We start from the raw sequence: 17218 nt of genomic DNA on the forward strand, positions 1-17218 counted from the left end.
CTTGCTGAAACGACGGACGTTTGCGCGCATGCGTAAGTAAGAGCGGGTGCGAGAGAGGAAATCTGGCGAGCTTTGCTCCTTGAAAATACGACTCTGCCTAGGTCTTGACGCGCGTTGTATGCGCATATCCGTAGGCTTGCCGGCAGAAGTCGCGGTGCGCGGCAGTGCTGAACTTAGCGTTGCAAGTTGGCGGCTCGACGCAATTATATTTATTTGATCTTTTCACTAATGAAAACAACGTGTCATTATTTCGCATTATTAGCGGCGCCTCGAGGACATCAAAACGGCGACGGGGACATCAAAGCTAGAAGCCGGGCTTGTTGGTGGGTTGGGGCTCGCAGAGGCCGGAGCGTGCCAGGGGGTGTTCGCATAAAAAATTGGCTGTCCGCGATAGCGGACAGCCGATCTTATACTCCCCTGGCACTCTTCGGCCTCTGCGGCCCCAACCCACTGGCCACCCTGCTTCCAGCTTTTATCCCCCGGCTACTGCTAGGGTGCCCCGGAGATCCTGCGCCACCTGCTCTAAAATAACCTCAGGTGCTCTCCTAAGGCCTCCGTTTGCCGGTTACATGTGCCCTCCTGGAGCAGTGCTCTTAAAAATCCGATCTATCGTCGCGACAAAAAAAGCGACCCGCGACTTATACAACACCACTCAGAACATTTTCCCTTCAGACACAGCGATCACCAAGCGGCGTCCACGCCCACTGCCTCACCGCGCGGGCAGCCAGCGGTTGAGCGTATAAACCAACTCGACCGCACTCCGCAATGCCGGCATGTCTAGGGGACAAACTAATACAACGCGTTCTAAGAAACCTCCTCCGTGGTGCCTAGGCTGAGTCATATATTCAAGGAGCAAAAGCCCCCAGATTTTCTCTCTCGCGCCCGCTTTTACTCGCGCCTGCGCAGAAACGTCCAGCGCCGTCAAAAGCGCCACGCCCCGCTGTACCTATTAGCCATTGTAAAAACGCCGCCCCGGTCGTGAAATACGCAGTTGCTGCCGGAGCCCAACGCAACTCCCCCCTTCCTTCTCTGCCATCCCCTCACGGCCTTTCCTGCGACCGAGAACGGCGCGTTTGCTCTCAGCCTTTCTCCCTGACGCGCGCCAGATTGAGCCGCCGGTTCCTCGGCTCTCCTCGCGCACTTTCACCCGCACAACGGTGTTATCGCCGTCGGACTTTATGTGGAGCATTACGGTGACGGCAAAAATGTGCATGGAATGTCCATATACTTGCTAACGCAATAAAAGATGGCAGTACCCATCTTGCGATAAAGGTTGACACTGTTGCAATTAGCATTGACGATATGAACCGACACACCCTGTTGCAACAGCCGAAATGCGTCGTGTATGCGGCCTATATGCAGCCGTGCTGCTCTTTCCCGTTCCCTCTATAGACGCTGCGCCATAATGTGCGGCCGCACCGATGTTTCCCGTTGAGCGTGTGGGAAAATGTATTCGAAGATTGCCTGAATATTATGAGACGCGTTCAACTCCAGCATGTACCAGATAAATTCAAAGGGGCCCTGAACAAGCTTTTATCGAAGTGGAGAAAGACATTTGAAGTAAAAATAGGCTATTTGAGAAATACTTTACCGCCAAAAAGTACTTCAATGCGTACAGCAGAAGCGGCGTTATTGAGAATCTAACACGGCCACCGCTATGCTCCTGTTCCTTCTTCAGTGCCTTGCACTGCGAACGCTACGGCGCAGTGGGGCGTGCCCACAACGCTCCGCCTTCTAAATGTCACCGTGGCGCGCAGTTAAAATTTCTTTCTGGTTGTTGACGTAGACGCCGCGACTTTCACCTTTGGTGGCTACGACACACTAAACAAGCCAAACGCAGTTGTCAAGCCGTGGTGCGCTTAACCAGTGGACTCGTGGCAACACCCCGCGGCGGCCGCGGTATCTACGCTATGTAGCCGACCGCATGAAGACGTTCATTTGAGGGATCGCCCGACGTTTGTGCGCAGGCGCGAGTACGAGCGGGTGCGAGAGAGAAAATCTGGGGGCTTTTCCTCTTTGAATAGCTGTCTTTGTATAGGTACTACGTAGGAGAAATGTCGGTGCTCGTGTTGTATGCATTTGTCCCATAGGCATGCCGGCATTGCGGAGTGGGGTCGATTTGTTTATGCTCGGACGCTCGCTGCCCGCGCGGTGACGCACTGGGAGCGGACACCTTATTTGGTGATCGCTGTGTCTGAAGGCACGTCGGACACACAATCTCGTGCCTGCGGCGCTGGTGCTGAGTCAGTAATGCCGGTTTGAATCTTTCTTGCCCCTTACCGCGCTTTACCGTAAAAAAAAAAAGGAATGATTTTCCCGGGGGAGCAGAGGGGGCCACAGTGGAGGCCCCGCATGCTCTCCTGCTGCAGTATCTTCGCTGTTGGTAGGCTTTTCGTATGCTGCTATCCGCGACTTCTGAGAAGCATCGCCGAGGGGTCCCCTTTGAGTGAAATAAACGCACAGCGCCTTAGAACCACGGTTCAACCCCACTGCCTTTGCGTCTCGCACACGTCAGCTTAGGAGTATGTTAGGGTTAGGTTACCTTAGGTTAGCTTAGGTTAGCGTAAAATGCGTTAGGGTGAGAATTATTGTCTTTTCGTGTAGGCCACGTTTGGTTAGGTTAATGTGAGGTTAAGTAAGGTTAGCGTAAGAGGCGTTAGGGTAGCACGACGTATTCTCATAGCGGTTACAGGGGCGTAGAGCTTAACCGACGGCCTCTCAGCCACTTGCGTTCAACCGTGGTTGCTAAGGCTCTCTTACTTCTAGATTTTAAATATATGCGGCCTGGCTTCTACTACGCTCCGTACTACTCTGATGTTATGTTCAAGGTACGTCACTTTAAGGCGCGAGAAAGCTATGATCGGACAGGAGTGACATAGCACGAGCACCGTAGGTGCGAGATAGTCTGTTCGACACTGCGGTCGCCAAATGGGGCGTCAATGCCCGCTGCTTCATCTATTTTACCCCGCTGGCAGCCAGCGTCCGAGCGTAAACAAACTCGACCCCGCAATGCCGGCACGCCGGACAAACACATACAACACGCGCTAAGAAACCTTCTCCGTAGTGCCTAGGCAGAATCATTTATTCAAGGAGCAAAAGCCCCAGACTGGCCCCCTCGCGCCCTCTTGTACTCGAGTCTGCGCAGAAGCGTCAGGTGATGCCTCGAACGAACGTCTCACGCCGACCGCACCTTCATGTCAGCTATCGGCCAATAGGCGCCGTCTAAGGGGATGACGAAATAGTGCATCTAGAAAAGAGTGAAGACAGTGCCTTCTGTTGAAAAGAGAGCGTTGAGAGAAAGGTGATTTCGCGATGCGCTTGCGAGCTTCACGCAACCGCGTACGTTAGCGAAACTTGGTTCTTTGTTTACAGCAGTGCATGCAACCTGCGGACTATGTTATTTCCCCAAGACAGAGGGGTGGTTGTGGGCCCTTGTAAGTAAAGACAATAAAAAAAAGAGTTGCGAGTGGCACAGGCCAAGTGGCACATACCCGGTGCCAGATATCCAGTGACACTAGTTGTTCCCACGGTGGGTTTCGAACTGTTTTATGGAGATAGATAGATAGATAGATAGATAGATAGATAGATAGATAGATAGATAGATAGATAGATAGATAGATAGATAGATAGATAGATAGATAGATAGATAGATAGATAGATAGATAGTTGATAGATAGTTGATAGATAGTTGATAGATAGATAAATAGATATAGATAGATAGATAGATAGATAGATAGATAGATAGATAGATAGATAGATAGATAGATAGATAGATAGATAGATAGATAGATAGATAGATAGATAGATAGATAGATAGATAGATTCTCCGGAACGTGCGTCAATACCCTGAGAATGCTAACTGCAGTAAAAACTAACACGCCGTCTAGCCGTGGAGCCCGATACCTTGCTAAGAAATAGCTTGTCTTCATTGGCGTCCCTGTACAATTCTTTCTTATCATTTCAGATAATCTGTGAGCCCTTGTTTCCAACATAACTATATTTACAGAAGGGTTGAAATCCGGGCCAGTTGGTACACAGTTGAAGGAAAGAACTAGTCACATAACACAAAGGACAAGAAGAGAGGTTCACCTATCGTTGTGGTGTGAACCTCTCTTCTTGTCCTTTGTGTTTTGTGACAGGTTTTTTCCTTCAACTATATTTACAGGTCACCTGTGTAACAACCGCCATGCCATTGCACTGATATTGACACTTGTACTTGTTTATCTTTATTGGACGACCATGTTTCACTGCCTAAAAATGTTATCGCATAGCGCAGGGCGCGCCTGCATGTATCGGAAGTTTATGGAATATCGATGGTTCCATCCGCCGTCTGTCACCGAACCTTGAGTAATCCGATTGCATGTTTGCGCGACGCGAATAGTGTAGAGCTTTGCGGAAGACACGCGGGTCCCAGCGATTACTCTGGAACATTCGACGACTGACGTATAAAAGCCTACACGCTTGACCCGCTAATCAGATCTTGACGACCGCCAAATGTGTTCACCACTGCCGCCGTTCTTCAAGTGTAGCCTGTTTTTGTTGGCACAGGTTCGCCAAATAAAAGTTAGTTTCGTCTTTCACAGTATTGCTACTGTGTTCTTTATACGTCACTGCCTCGTGGCATCTCGTGGAGGTGCTTTTCGTACATGTACCGGACGCCCCCGACAAGCCGTGGTCCTAGCCCGGACCGCAAAGAGAACACCAGCGTAGTGTAAGCCGCCAGCTACAACAAGCCGCCAGCAAGCAAGCCGAGCAAGCCGCCAGCTACAACAGCTGCCCCCGGAAAATTGTGGCCGAGACAACCCAAATGGCAACCGCAGCGTCCCTCATCGTTTTGCAACAGCCCAGGGAGCCACCAACTTTCCATGGATCATCGTCTTAAGACGCAGAAACTTCGTCTGAAAACACCATCGCGTCTGAAAACCTCTGAATCATCGTCTGAAAACGCCCTCGCGATCTCGCCGACTACCTCGCCGCTACTTAGTGGACCTCTCTACGACCGTCCAGTTCGCCATGAACAGGCCGCTACCTATCACCGTGGCGCCGTCCATACACTGACCCAGCCATGGGCTGCTCTGCGAGCCCATATTCGGAAAACTAAAAGCAGCAACCGATGGAAGTGCGGTTGCTGTTAGTCGAGCTGACGAAGATCCTCCGCCGCCGACGAAGACGCCGAAGAGTCTATCTCGACGACATAACAACGAGACGCCACCAACCCGACGAAGTCTGGAAGCAAAGAATACACCGACGAAAGACGACCTGACGACGCCACGTGCCAGCCACAGGCCAACGCGACGCTGCCCTGATCTGACGCCAAAGCCAACTGTAACGCAAGACAAAGAACCATAGACATTGACGTGCTTCTAGACGGCCACGCATCACCGCCCAAGTGAACACAGGGGCCGATAACTCCGTCTTGAGTGGACACATCACCGCCCAGCTGAAGAAAATTAAGACTGCATGGGAAGGCCTTGCAATTAGGACCGCTGGAGGAGACCTCATTACGCTGACTGGAATCTGCTCTGCAAGAATTTCCGTTTATGACCGGGCTTAGCCTGCCACCTTCGTTATCCTCCAACAGTGTCCATGAGATGTCATTCTCGGCATGGATTTCCTGAACCAACACAACGCAATCATCGACCTGAAGTCGAAATCTATAATGCTGTCGGAAGATCAAGCAATACCGCCGGATGGCTGTCGTAGTCACCCCGCCTTGAGTGTGCTCAAAGGTCAAGTGAGCATCCCGCCGCGCTCCAGAAAAATTATTTCCGTCCGCACCGAAACACCCGCAGACGTAGGAGCCCTCATCGAAGGGGACCAACCTCAACTACTCGACCGTGGAATTTGTGTCGCAAGAGGGATCGCTCGAATGCACGGAGTGAAACGAAAGTGTTGCTGACAAACTTCAGCCAGGAGTTCAAGCACATCAAAAAGGGCACGACAATCGCATACATCGAGGAAATTCTGGAAGCACGCAATGCGTTTGTCCTTTCGGATTCTGCCGCATCTAACCCAATGACCGCAGTTCCCGAACCGGACTTCGACATAAATCCAAGTCTCCCCATAATTAAGCAGTAACAGCTCAGAAGTCTGCTTCGACGAAACAAAGACTGCTTTTCGAAGTCATCGAGAATTCGACCAATACCAGTCGCAAAGCATTGCTTAATAACTGAAGAGTGAGCTCGACCGCTCCACCAGAGCCCTTACTGAGTTTCGACGCCAGAACGTGAAGTTATTAGGCAACAAGTCGACGAAATGCTGCGCGACGACATCATCCAGCCGTCGAAAAGCCCGTGGGCATCTCCTGTAGTCTTGGGGAAGAAAAAGAATGGAACCCTACGTTTCTGCGTCCATTATCGTCGACTGAACAAGACCACGAAAAAGGACGTTTACCCCCTCCCACGGATAGACGACGCATTGGATCCGCTCTGCAACGCTAAACATTTCTCGTCGATGGATCTGAAGTCTGGGTACTGGCAAATAGAAGTCGACGAGAGAGATCGCGAAAATAGCCTCCATCACGCCAGACGGCCTCTACGAGTTGAATGTCATGCCATTCGGACTGTGCTCGGCGCCTGCAACGTCCAGCGCGTCATAGACACGGTGTTAGCAGGGTTGAGTGGTAGACCTGTCTTGTCAACTTGGATGACGTCGTCGCAGTCGCCAGAAATTTCGACGATCACCTTGCGGCAGTACTAGAGGCCTTCAAGTCATCAAGGCTCATTCTGAAGCCGAAAACGTGCCGCTTCGCGTACAATGAGCTTCTGTTCCTGGGCCACGCCATCAGCAAATCTGGAGTATACCCTGAATCACAGAAGACAGCCGCCATCGCAAAGTTCCAGCAGCCCATCGACAAGGAGGCAGTGCGTAGATTCCTTGGCATGCCTGCCACTTCAGGAGCTTTGCGATTTTTCACGCATCGCTGAGTCGTTCACACATCTAACTAAATGTGTTGTCGAGTTCAAGTGGGAAACGCCATAGGCCGACGCATTTGAAGAACTCAAAAGACGCATGCAGCCACCGCCGGTGCTTGCGCACTTTGACGAGCACGCCTATACAGAAATCCATACTGACGCCGGTAGCCTACGCCTTGATGCCGTCCTAGTCCTGAGTAAAGACGGATTTGAACGGTTGATAGCGTACGCAAGCCGGTCGTTGTTAAAAGTGGAAGGCAATTATTCTACGACCGAAAAGGAATGCCTCGCCATCGTTTGGGCTACAGCAAAATTTTGCCCTTACCATTCAAGTCTACAGCTACCATCACGCGTTGTTTTGGCTAGCGAACTTAAAGGATCCTTCAGGACGGCTGGCGCCGCGGAGCCTCAGACCACAATAATACATCACTGTAACCTACAAGTGCAGACGAAAACACTCAGATGCCGATTGCCTATCACGCTCCCCCATTGACCCGCCGCCGCAAGATCACGAGGATGGCGACGCCTTCCTTGGAATAATAAGCGCGGAAGACTTCGCTGAACAGCAACGAGCAGACCCGGGGCTAAAATGCCTCAATTATTTGGAAGGGCACACCGACGTTCTACCTATGGCATTTAAGCGAGGATTGTCTTCGTTCTCGCTTTAAAACAACCTACTAGTAAAGAACTCCTCACTAGTCCGCTCCAACTACCTTCTTGTTGTTCCCTCGGCGCTGCGTCCAAAAATACTGAACGCCCTGCATGACGATCCGACCCCTGGGCGCCTCGGATTCCCCCGAACACTATCGAGTATAAAGGAAAAGTATTACTGGCCGCGCCTGATCGCCGACGTTGCCCGTCATGTCAAGACATGCCGAGACTGTCAGCGCCGCAAGACACCACCGACAAGGTCAGCGGAATTGCTACAGCCGATCGAGCCTCCTTGCCGGCCACTTAAGCAGGTCGGGATGGACTTGTTGGGACCCTTTCCGACGTCAACAACCGGAAATAGGTGGATCGTCGTAGCGACGGACTACCTCATCCACTTCGGTGAAACGAAAGCTCTGCCGAAAGGTAGCGCAGCCGGAGTGACGAAATTTTTCGTCCACAACATCGTGCTGCGAGATGGTGCCCCAGAAGTCGCCATCACCGACAGAGGGACGGCCCTCACAGCGGATCTCACCCAAGCCATTCTGCAGTACAGTCAGACAAGGCACGAGAGGACAACTGCCAACCACCCACAGACGAATTGTCTTACGGAGAGCCTGAATAAGACCCTCACCCACATGCTAGCAATGTATGTTGACGTCGAACACGAGACCTGGGATACCGTCCTGCCGTACGTAACCTTCACTTACAACACGGCAGTGCAAGAAACAACACAGATCACCACGTGTTCAAGCTTGTTTACGGCACGAACCCGACGACGACTCTAGCCATGCTGCCGCACGTCGCCGACGAAGAGAATCTTGATGTCGCCACCTATCTCCAGCGCGGCGACGCCCGACAGCTCGCCCGCTTGCGATTCAAGAACCAGCAGCGTGCCGACAGCCGACACTACAACCTCCGACGAGGGTACGCCGAGTACCAGCCCGGCGACCGTTTTTGGGTTTGCACCCCGATGCGACGACGAGGGCTCAGTGAGAAACTGCTGCGACGCCAATTCGGACCCTACAAGATCTTCCGACGTATTGGCGAACTAGACTATAAGGTCGTGCCAGACGGCATTTCGCATTCGCAGTGGCGCCACAAACAATCTGATGTGGTTCATGTGGTGCGTCTTAAGCCCTTTTATGCACGCTGACGAACTTGCTTATTTTGTTGTTCCTTTGCTACGGGTGTTCTTGTTTGTTACTTTCGTTTGTTTGCAGCATGGGTTTGATTCTTATTAAGAGGGGCGTATTGACATGTGTACTTGTTTATCTTTATCGGGCGACCACGTTACACCGCCTAACAAATGTTATCGCAAATGTTATCGCCTGCATGTATTGGAAGTTTCTGGAATGTTATCGATGGATCGATTCGCTGTCTGTAACCAAATCTTGTGTAATCTGATTGCATGTATGCGCGACGCGAATAGTCTAGAACTCTGTGGAAGACACGCGGGTCCGAGCGATTAGTCTGGAACATTCGACGACTGATGTATAAAAGCCCACGCGCTTGACCCGCTGATCAGATTTTGACGAACGCCTACTGTGTTCGCTGCCGTCGCCATTCATTAAGTGCAGCCTGTTCTTGTGGGCACAGGTTCGCCCAATTAAACTTAGTTTCGTCTTTCACAGTATTACTACTGTGTTCTTTATACGTCAGTACCACGCGACATTATGTACGCGAACAAGCGACCGTTAGCTTGACAGCAACCAGTATTCCGGAACCTGCATTCTTAAATCTCGCAACCACCATAGCTGCACGCTACGATTGCGGTCCAATAAATTAAAATCGGTCAGACTGGTAAGTCGCCGTATAGCACAGCACACATATATTCACGCACAACCCACCTGTTTTATTCCTTCAAGGTGTTCATCGATGGTACGGCGTTCCTCTGGCGAGAAAACTGCCACGGAAGCCAAAGCAGCCGCCAGGAGCTTGTAACTGGCCTCGACTTGCACAGCACAGTAGCGAGGTTGCACTTCCTTCGCCCACTCTGCGCTTCCAAATAAGGTGTTCAGAACGGCAGTGGGATGAGCAACTGCTCCGTATGCGTACACGAACAGGCACGATAGATGACGGAGCAACGTGGTGTCGTTGTAAGCGCTGATGATGCCGAGCATAGCATGTAGTAGCGCAATGTCATTAAAGAGTAGCAGTTCATCAATACTGAAGGGTGGATCGATCCGTAGTGTCTTCTTGATTACGTCGTGCACGTGCTCGGCCGTGACGAGTTTAGTGTAGCTAGTCAAATTGCGCACTGCAAACACAGCGGGAAAACGTGCCATGCGCGTTCCGGCCCGCACAAGCTTGTTGACTATGAATAACATTATTTCATAGATCTTCTTGACTTTCTCCTCTGTGACCAAGTTTGCCTCGTCACCACCGAAAATGCGAACCATCGCATTGTAAAGGGCCGCAAACTTGTTCGCTGGAACTTGACCGAGCATGGCGAGCCAGTATGTCAGGAATTCGTTGGTAGTAATTAGAATGCGGCGCCGTGGATCATCTATGGTCCCCGGAAGCAGCTGCAGTTTGAACCAGAGATTTATGTTCCAGTTAAACGCAAGATCAAATAGGACTTCCAAAGGGGGCCTTTCCTTGGCTTCTCCCGGAAATGCCAACCCATGAACGCGCATAAATAAGAGAAAGGTTGGTACATCAGAGCGCATCTGCGTCATGCAGCTCTCGAACATTGCGACCACTTTCCTCCCCACCGGCAGCTCGATGGAGGCCTTCCGTACGATGTCCCGGAAATTTGTACGCCACCACATAGCCATCTCTGAGAAGGACGACTGTGAGAGCGCTCCGAAGCGTCTCTCGGGCTTCCACTTCCCACAGACATACGCTGTGAAGTTGTCGCATGGGTCTATGCTTTCGTCCAGCTGGTTCCTCAAACGATCCCTGCGGAGTAAATACAAAAATTCACGTCACTTATCTCTCGCTAGAAACGAATGGACACTGATCTGTTCATAATAAAGATCAGAATTATCAGAATAAATAGTATCACGTATATCATTTTTCATGGGGCAATCTTTCAGTGCTGTCCAATAGACATTTGTAGCTTTAGCGAAAAAGCAAGGCCGTATATATTATTCAAACATTTTTTTTTCCTAGCTCCCAATCTGTTGACAATATTGGTAGGGCAAATTTTAACCAACCCTTAAAGGCAACTCCGGCGATTTTTTGATGTCAACGGATATCGATGAAATTCTCTACACTTTTGTCATGTCCTAAAAAAAGCAACTTTGAGAATTGCACAGAATTTTTATAAATGAATTAATTGCTACAAGCCACATTGTGTATGTTGTCAGGAGTGTTCTATGCAGAGAATGCCGGGATTATTCAGACGACAGTTCCGAGAGCGTTAAGGAATCGACGGTCCTGAGGTGGTGCATGGCGTGAGAAGTTGCTGTCGCGAGAAGTTGCGTTCCCTGTAGACCTGGTCTGCACGAACTTCATCCCTCGCCATCCGAACACACAGTTTGAGCCGATGTCGATCGCGTTCAACCTAGGTTAAGCCTATATGTCACAGTCGCGTAGTTCATGTGTCTGCTGCTGGCGGACATGAGCGACTAACCTGAAGCTGATTAAGCCAGCAGGATGAGGAAAACGCCTCTTGTAGTTCAGTTTTGGCCATACGGATTTGAAATAAACCATTCCTCATTTCGTACGGTGCACACACAAAAAGCGAGAAGCGATGGCACGGAGCTGTATCGACATCGGTACGTTGCCGTTTTCGACAGAATGCTGCCCGCCGCACTCATCAGCACTTCCCTAAATCTTTACGTATCGTCCTGCAGGCTCATTATTTAGCTGCCGAGATGCACTGCTTGCCTCGTATCTCAAATGGGTAACAAGCGGAGGCCTCTCGATACAGCAGCGTAAGCAACCACCTCGTTCACTTGCCAACGGTTACTGTACTTGCATCGGCGTTTACGCGAGAAAGGTACGCGTTCTCTAAATGAACCATCATACGCGCAAAGTCTTCACCTACGTCCACTTTACGGAACATATTGTGTGCATGAAGAGAATACGAAGAATGACAAGTAAGCAGCATAACAACGCTCCCGTACTACCGTCTCCCGCTCGGTGTTTTCGAAGGTGTGGGGTAGCTCATATTAGTGCGATTTATCCTGGTGCAACAGTGCTTACTTGCCCAATATCTGTCTATTTTCATATGTTCTGACATTAATTGATGTCACCAATGAGCAGCTAGCATTATATCTCAAGCGAACGAGGAGTGGTCGCTGCACCTGCCGATGTAAACGAATGCACCGTTCGGTGGTTTCGACTGTCAGCGGCGTTCTTGTGGAATACAAATACGGAAAGTCGTGCTCCACATCTTACAGTGAGCATGTGAAGCGCTTCTCTCAGGAGGGGTAAAACACCCAAAATATCAAGCAGCACGATATGTGGCGCGTGGGCGCTGGCTCTCGTGGTGGCAGTCGAATGCGAACGTAAATTCGTGGCTATTGAATTCATCAGGATAATAACTGTCGATATTTGACAGATTCGAAAAGCTGGGCTGGTGCAGCTGACATTGTCACCGGAAGGTCCGGCGCAGTGACGATTCAGCCGAGCGTCTACTCTTTGCTGCCAGCGGGCGAGACCGGCATGCCTTGCGCCCCTTTACCTGTGTGTAGACCCTCGTGATGTCACACGAAGAGGTTCGCACGGCAGCTTGGTCAGGTTTCGGTTTCGTTTTTGCGCTGTTTTGCCTATTTAAAATTATTTTCCAATTTGCGTAACAATTCTCCTATCCCACGCGTGACAGGGTGGTCTCGGGAACCTAAATATTCCGTTACCTTGACATGCTAAAAAAATCACCGGAGTTCCATGTTAAGCTGGGCACAATATTAGCGAAGGGGAGCGACGATTGATAAAGAGCATTCATTTCGGCCGCGCAGTCCGTTCTCATCGGTATTTCGTTTGTTTTCAGCCTTAATTCCAAGCCTTCACCTGCTATACCAACCGTTTGTGAATTGTGCTGCCATTTGCCTGGTCTTGCCACACTAACGTCCCGGCTGGCTCATCTTGTGCCGAAGTAGCTGCCTAAGTACCCCGATCCTACGTTGCTGTACAAGCTGGCCCCAGCTGTGCTGCTACCCCGCTTAATCTCACTGTTTCGACTGACTGTGTCTGCGCAAGGTAGGTGGCTGAGTCATAGACAAATTAATATCAACGAGTGCACAGTTGGGCTAGTTTCGGTATTGGCATTAAAGCGTTGCCATTTCCCTGATATTCAAAGAAAAACTTATTACATTTTGCTTATTTGGCTCTATCTTTTCAACCTACACATTAGTAAAGTGATGCAATTATGCGTAGCAATAGAATGTGCTTTTGCTAATTTACTTTTCGGAGTCATACATTTGTGTTTAGTCGCTTTATTTCTTTTGCCAACGGGTGGCGCCTTCACTGTTATCACTTTGACTGTGATTCTGATAGCTCATTCGGCTTTCAATACACGTGCATATTTGTTTGTATGCAGTATCGTTCAATATTTTATTCCGAGGAATATTTTAAACCGAGGAAAGGGCACTAGGCATGCTGCTTAGCTGTGTGCTTTGACAACTCGGGGAGGAAGAGCGAAGTTTTCCATTTCCCAGTGAACGCGAGGTAGGCACACTTTTTCTGCAATCACTATAGAGGAAACCAGAGCCATCCTTATCAAAAGAGCTAGAGTAAGAAACACCGATCTTCCGCAGTTTCTTTCTAGTGAATATCCTTATGGTTTCGCGTGGCACATTTATTTCTGCGCTGCAGTAAAAAACTTAAGCTACACGTTGACAGTTGTTCATCAGTCCAGTGATGCTAACTTACGCGCAGGTGAAAATTTCGCTTCAATATGTTAGCGATGGTTCTTTATTTTTCCCAGGAATAGAAAACTTGCAATGTGTATTTGCAGAAAGTACTCGAATGCCAGCTGCACAAATTTGTTAAGGTGTAGCACATTCCTCTGACGAGTTGAAGCTACCTGAGCGACGACCTACGTGCGCTTCACTTTTCCACCTGTGCCTAGAAAGAGATAATTTTTTTCCTCGCCTCTTTTGTACTTTCAACTTTCGTTTCGCTTTTACATGTTGGTTAATCATGACCACGCGATGTGTTACCCATTCTCCATGTGTGACACATGGTAACACTACACTGAAAAACAGACCTGCAGACAATGGTACGAGCCGTCTGCTGATCCCTTTCCAGATACGGCGCCCGCGAGCGCACACGGCCGTATAAAGTGCGGAGTTGCTTGCGGGGTCCAAGTTGCCCTTCTCCCTCTCGCACTGCCTCCCCGCGTCACGCCCCCTCTCCCTTCCTCCCATTTCCCTCAGCCTTTCGCGCGACGGAAGACGGCGCGTTACCTCACCGCTTTCTCAGGACGAACTGCCCTTTCACATAAAGTTTTATTCATTCATTAATATCCTCCGCGTGCGCCTGATATAGCCGCCATCGCTCGTTTCCCTCGCGCGCTTTCACTCGCACATACAGCATACGAGGCGCGACGACATTGTTGCCCACTTTTGGGCTTTATAGGGAGCATCACGGCGACGGAAAATATGTCCCTGCAGTGTCCATACAATGGCTATAGCAATAATACGATCACTTCTCCTGTAAATACCGCGTGTGCACTATTGTTGCGAATAATCCACTCTAGAATCAATGTGTTGTTTAGGCTTTGTGTATAGGTAGGCAGCTTCACTCCTGGTGATTGTGAAGCGGCCTCAGAAATAAGTCTTCAGCACCGCTACACATTGCATGCAGGCCGTTGCAGAACCTGCATATTGCAACTGATATTCAGAGGGTGTTGAAAGCAGAAGGCCGCCAATTAGCCCGCACAAATAACTGTTTTGAAAATTGAACTTCAAGCTGACTGTGCTATGGCCTCTTTCATATGTATTATGTGTGTGCTGGTTGCTAAGGCTCCATAAGGCTACTAATTTTTCTATTATGTAAATAAGTGTGCGGCTGCCTTTCAAGTTCACATGTATAGGAAGACGCCGCCATAAAACTGTGATATGAAAATGCGCAGGTAAAGATGACCTGGCCTGATAATCATTTCGTTTTGATAAATATAATTATGTAATGAATTCATCAGATGAAAACCACTGTAGCGTGCTGTCGCGCCACAAAATAGAGCTGAGTGACATGACAGACAGGCATGCCACAGCACGGGTAAAAAGGAAACAAAAGACCTGGTGCACCGGAGAAGGTGAAAGTTGCGAAGAGTAACGTTGGCCTTTTAGCACAACTCATAATCAAATTATTGCATGGTGAATGTCTTTCAAGGTGCAAATGGAGGAGCAGCTACTCCCGCTGCGAAAGCCATACTTGGTGGCTGTTGCCGTCGCAGGAAGGTTACAAACTGAGCTTGTTGGTATAGCGATGAGCAGAGCTGTGGCGAGCACGAGAACATGTGGCTATGCTCAGCGGAACAACATTGCAGCCTGCGCAGCCTCGGGCACAACGAACCGGCGCAGTTTCCGATTCGCCGCGCGGAAGCATGGCTTCCTATCATCAGCTTGATTGTTCGCGTGCATCAAAGCTGCATGTGGTTAACCGAACTTCGCTGGGAGTAGTCTTGATCGATGAGGGCTGCAGAGCCCCAAGTCATTCTTGCGTTCGTGCGTCGCATGCTTTGGCAAGTCGCACCATAAACCAGTAAACTGCATGGACTCAAATAAACGCTGTCTTCGGGAAGAAAGAGATTGCTTTCTTGTTTATTTCTTAAACAGCTTCCTATGAGATGGACGCGTTCATTTAATTCTGAAGGTTGAAGGTGAGCACGCCGCTGGCCTTTTACATGCTGCACACAAACACAAGGCTGGCTTCTCTGCGATGGTCACATGCTCACCCCAATTATATTTTATTTTTTCAATGCAAAGGACCGTTGATGAGCAGAAAATTTCACATGTGACAGGAAGCCGCCCTTTCCTTTATATCTCCAAGCGCTCTTGTCTGCTTTCAATGAGCGGCCACGCGGACTGCACTGGCTCTGCACGGAGCGCAGACACATGCACCGATCTGTCCCCTCACTCTTCTCATTCCTACACACATATATATATATATATATATATATATATATATATATATATATTATTACTCGTACCTGCGCGAAAAGACACATGGGCAAGACCAGATACTGCGAGTGCCAGCGCACATGTTTCATATTATTGTCCAGTCTCTTTTGTTTTTGTTTTCGTTTGCGCACCCCAATCGTTGGTGTCACTTTTGCGTGTTTGAAAATCCACGGAAATTCTGGTGCTCAAATAATTTAGGAGCCCTTCACTAAGCTACCCATTTTAGTGTTGAAGTGTTGCCTATTAGACACACATCCGCTCAGCACTCGAATATATGCATAGTGCACAAAAAGATCAGTGTGCGGAACTGAGACATATAACTTTTCTTCGTTATTTTCAGTCTTTCTGTATTGCCACCCATACAACGGCAGAGCTACCATAAGACCACTAACGGGCAGCCTGCCGCAAATATTTTAATTCTTTCTTGTAGTTAAGTGGCACGTGAAATGGGTTTGCAAAGTGACAAAAAAACGCTAAGGTCGCTCTGGGGCAGTAAGTAATAAATAAATAGATAACAAAGCAAGAAAATGACATATTGGAAGTAGTGCTTGTACATGCATGTTTGCCAGACTCAATGCTTAGGTACCAAGCATGTCGAATTTTTTGAACCAGCAAAACTGCCTATCTTCCTTGATTTTTATGCACGCGCTATCTTTCTCCATACTGGTTTCTAGCTTTCATAACATGTACAACCCAGGCATCGAGTGTCAGATGCTCAGTGCGAAGTTAATCACTTCACTTACCGTTATCAGCCTGTTACTGGAAAGGTTAGATTCCTAGAAGCTTTACCAGGAGTGATTTTTTTAGCTCAAAATCGGTACACTACGCCTAATCGCTTATAACAAGGTGAATGTTGAACAGGTGAATGTCGCTTGGTCTACCCCAGGCTTAGTGTCTCACAAACAATTACAATGTGGGCTCATCAGCTACATTTAGCATGCGCCGCCGCCCTGCAATTCTAACAGTCCCGCCTCATCGCTGCACGCCAATGCGTTTCCCTGAAACACACTGTGACCGCTATACTCGCATGCCCATTACCCACCATGACTAACACCCGGTACACTGCAACAATCCTCTATGATGCTGAGTGCTGGCTTCCGCTATGTCTACAGTGGGCCATTTTCCAACAAGGCAGAGTTCGTCTTTGTTTTTTTTTTATTTATATTGCATGCCCATCGAACTGCCGACACGCTAGTAACCAAACACGAGACCTTATGTTCAGTATCAGTACATCCCAGCCACTAAACTACCGCTCGGGTGGCGCCAAAATTTCGAGAGCAATGAAGGAACCTTATCGCGCAGCCAGTGGTAGAATAAGTAAGAATACCACTGAAAGAAAAACAAAAAGGTGACAGTATCGATCATAGAGCAAGCTGAGTTCAAATTACATTCTAGTTGCAGTAACAAAGAGTAAATAAGATTGTGGGGGTCGGTCATGTGAGCTATGAGGGGGTTCATTATAACAGCGGATGGATGCCAGTGGTAAATGTAAGCAGTTGAGCCAGCGTAAGTAATCGGTTCAGGGTGAGATGAAGTAGTAGCATGGGTTACCCTAATGTCCAAAAGGCATAAGTGGAGATC

The 17218-nt window shown here is 49.2% G+C and overlaps 1 protein-coding gene across 1 annotated transcript in view; it reads right to left on the bottom strand.

Annotated features, from left to right (window-relative positions):
• The window catches only part of LOC126522245 (membrane metallo-endopeptidase-like 1), an 89193-nt gene that overhangs the window by 41170 nt on the left and 30805 nt on the right, over positions 1–17218 (bottom strand). The window contains exon 3 of the mRNA XM_055066355.2: positions 9413–10466. Within this exon, the coding sequence (XP_054922330.1) occupies positions 9413–10466 (1054 nt within the window). The remainder of the gene's footprint in view (positions 1–9412; positions 10467–17218) is intronic.

This window comes from Dermacentor andersoni, chromosome 6 (genome assembly GCF_023375885.2).
Source record: "Dermacentor andersoni chromosome 6, qqDerAnde1_hic_scaffold, whole genome shotgun sequence".
Taxonomy (NCBI): Eukaryota; Metazoa; Arthropoda; class Arachnida; order Ixodida; family Ixodidae; genus Dermacentor; species Dermacentor andersoni.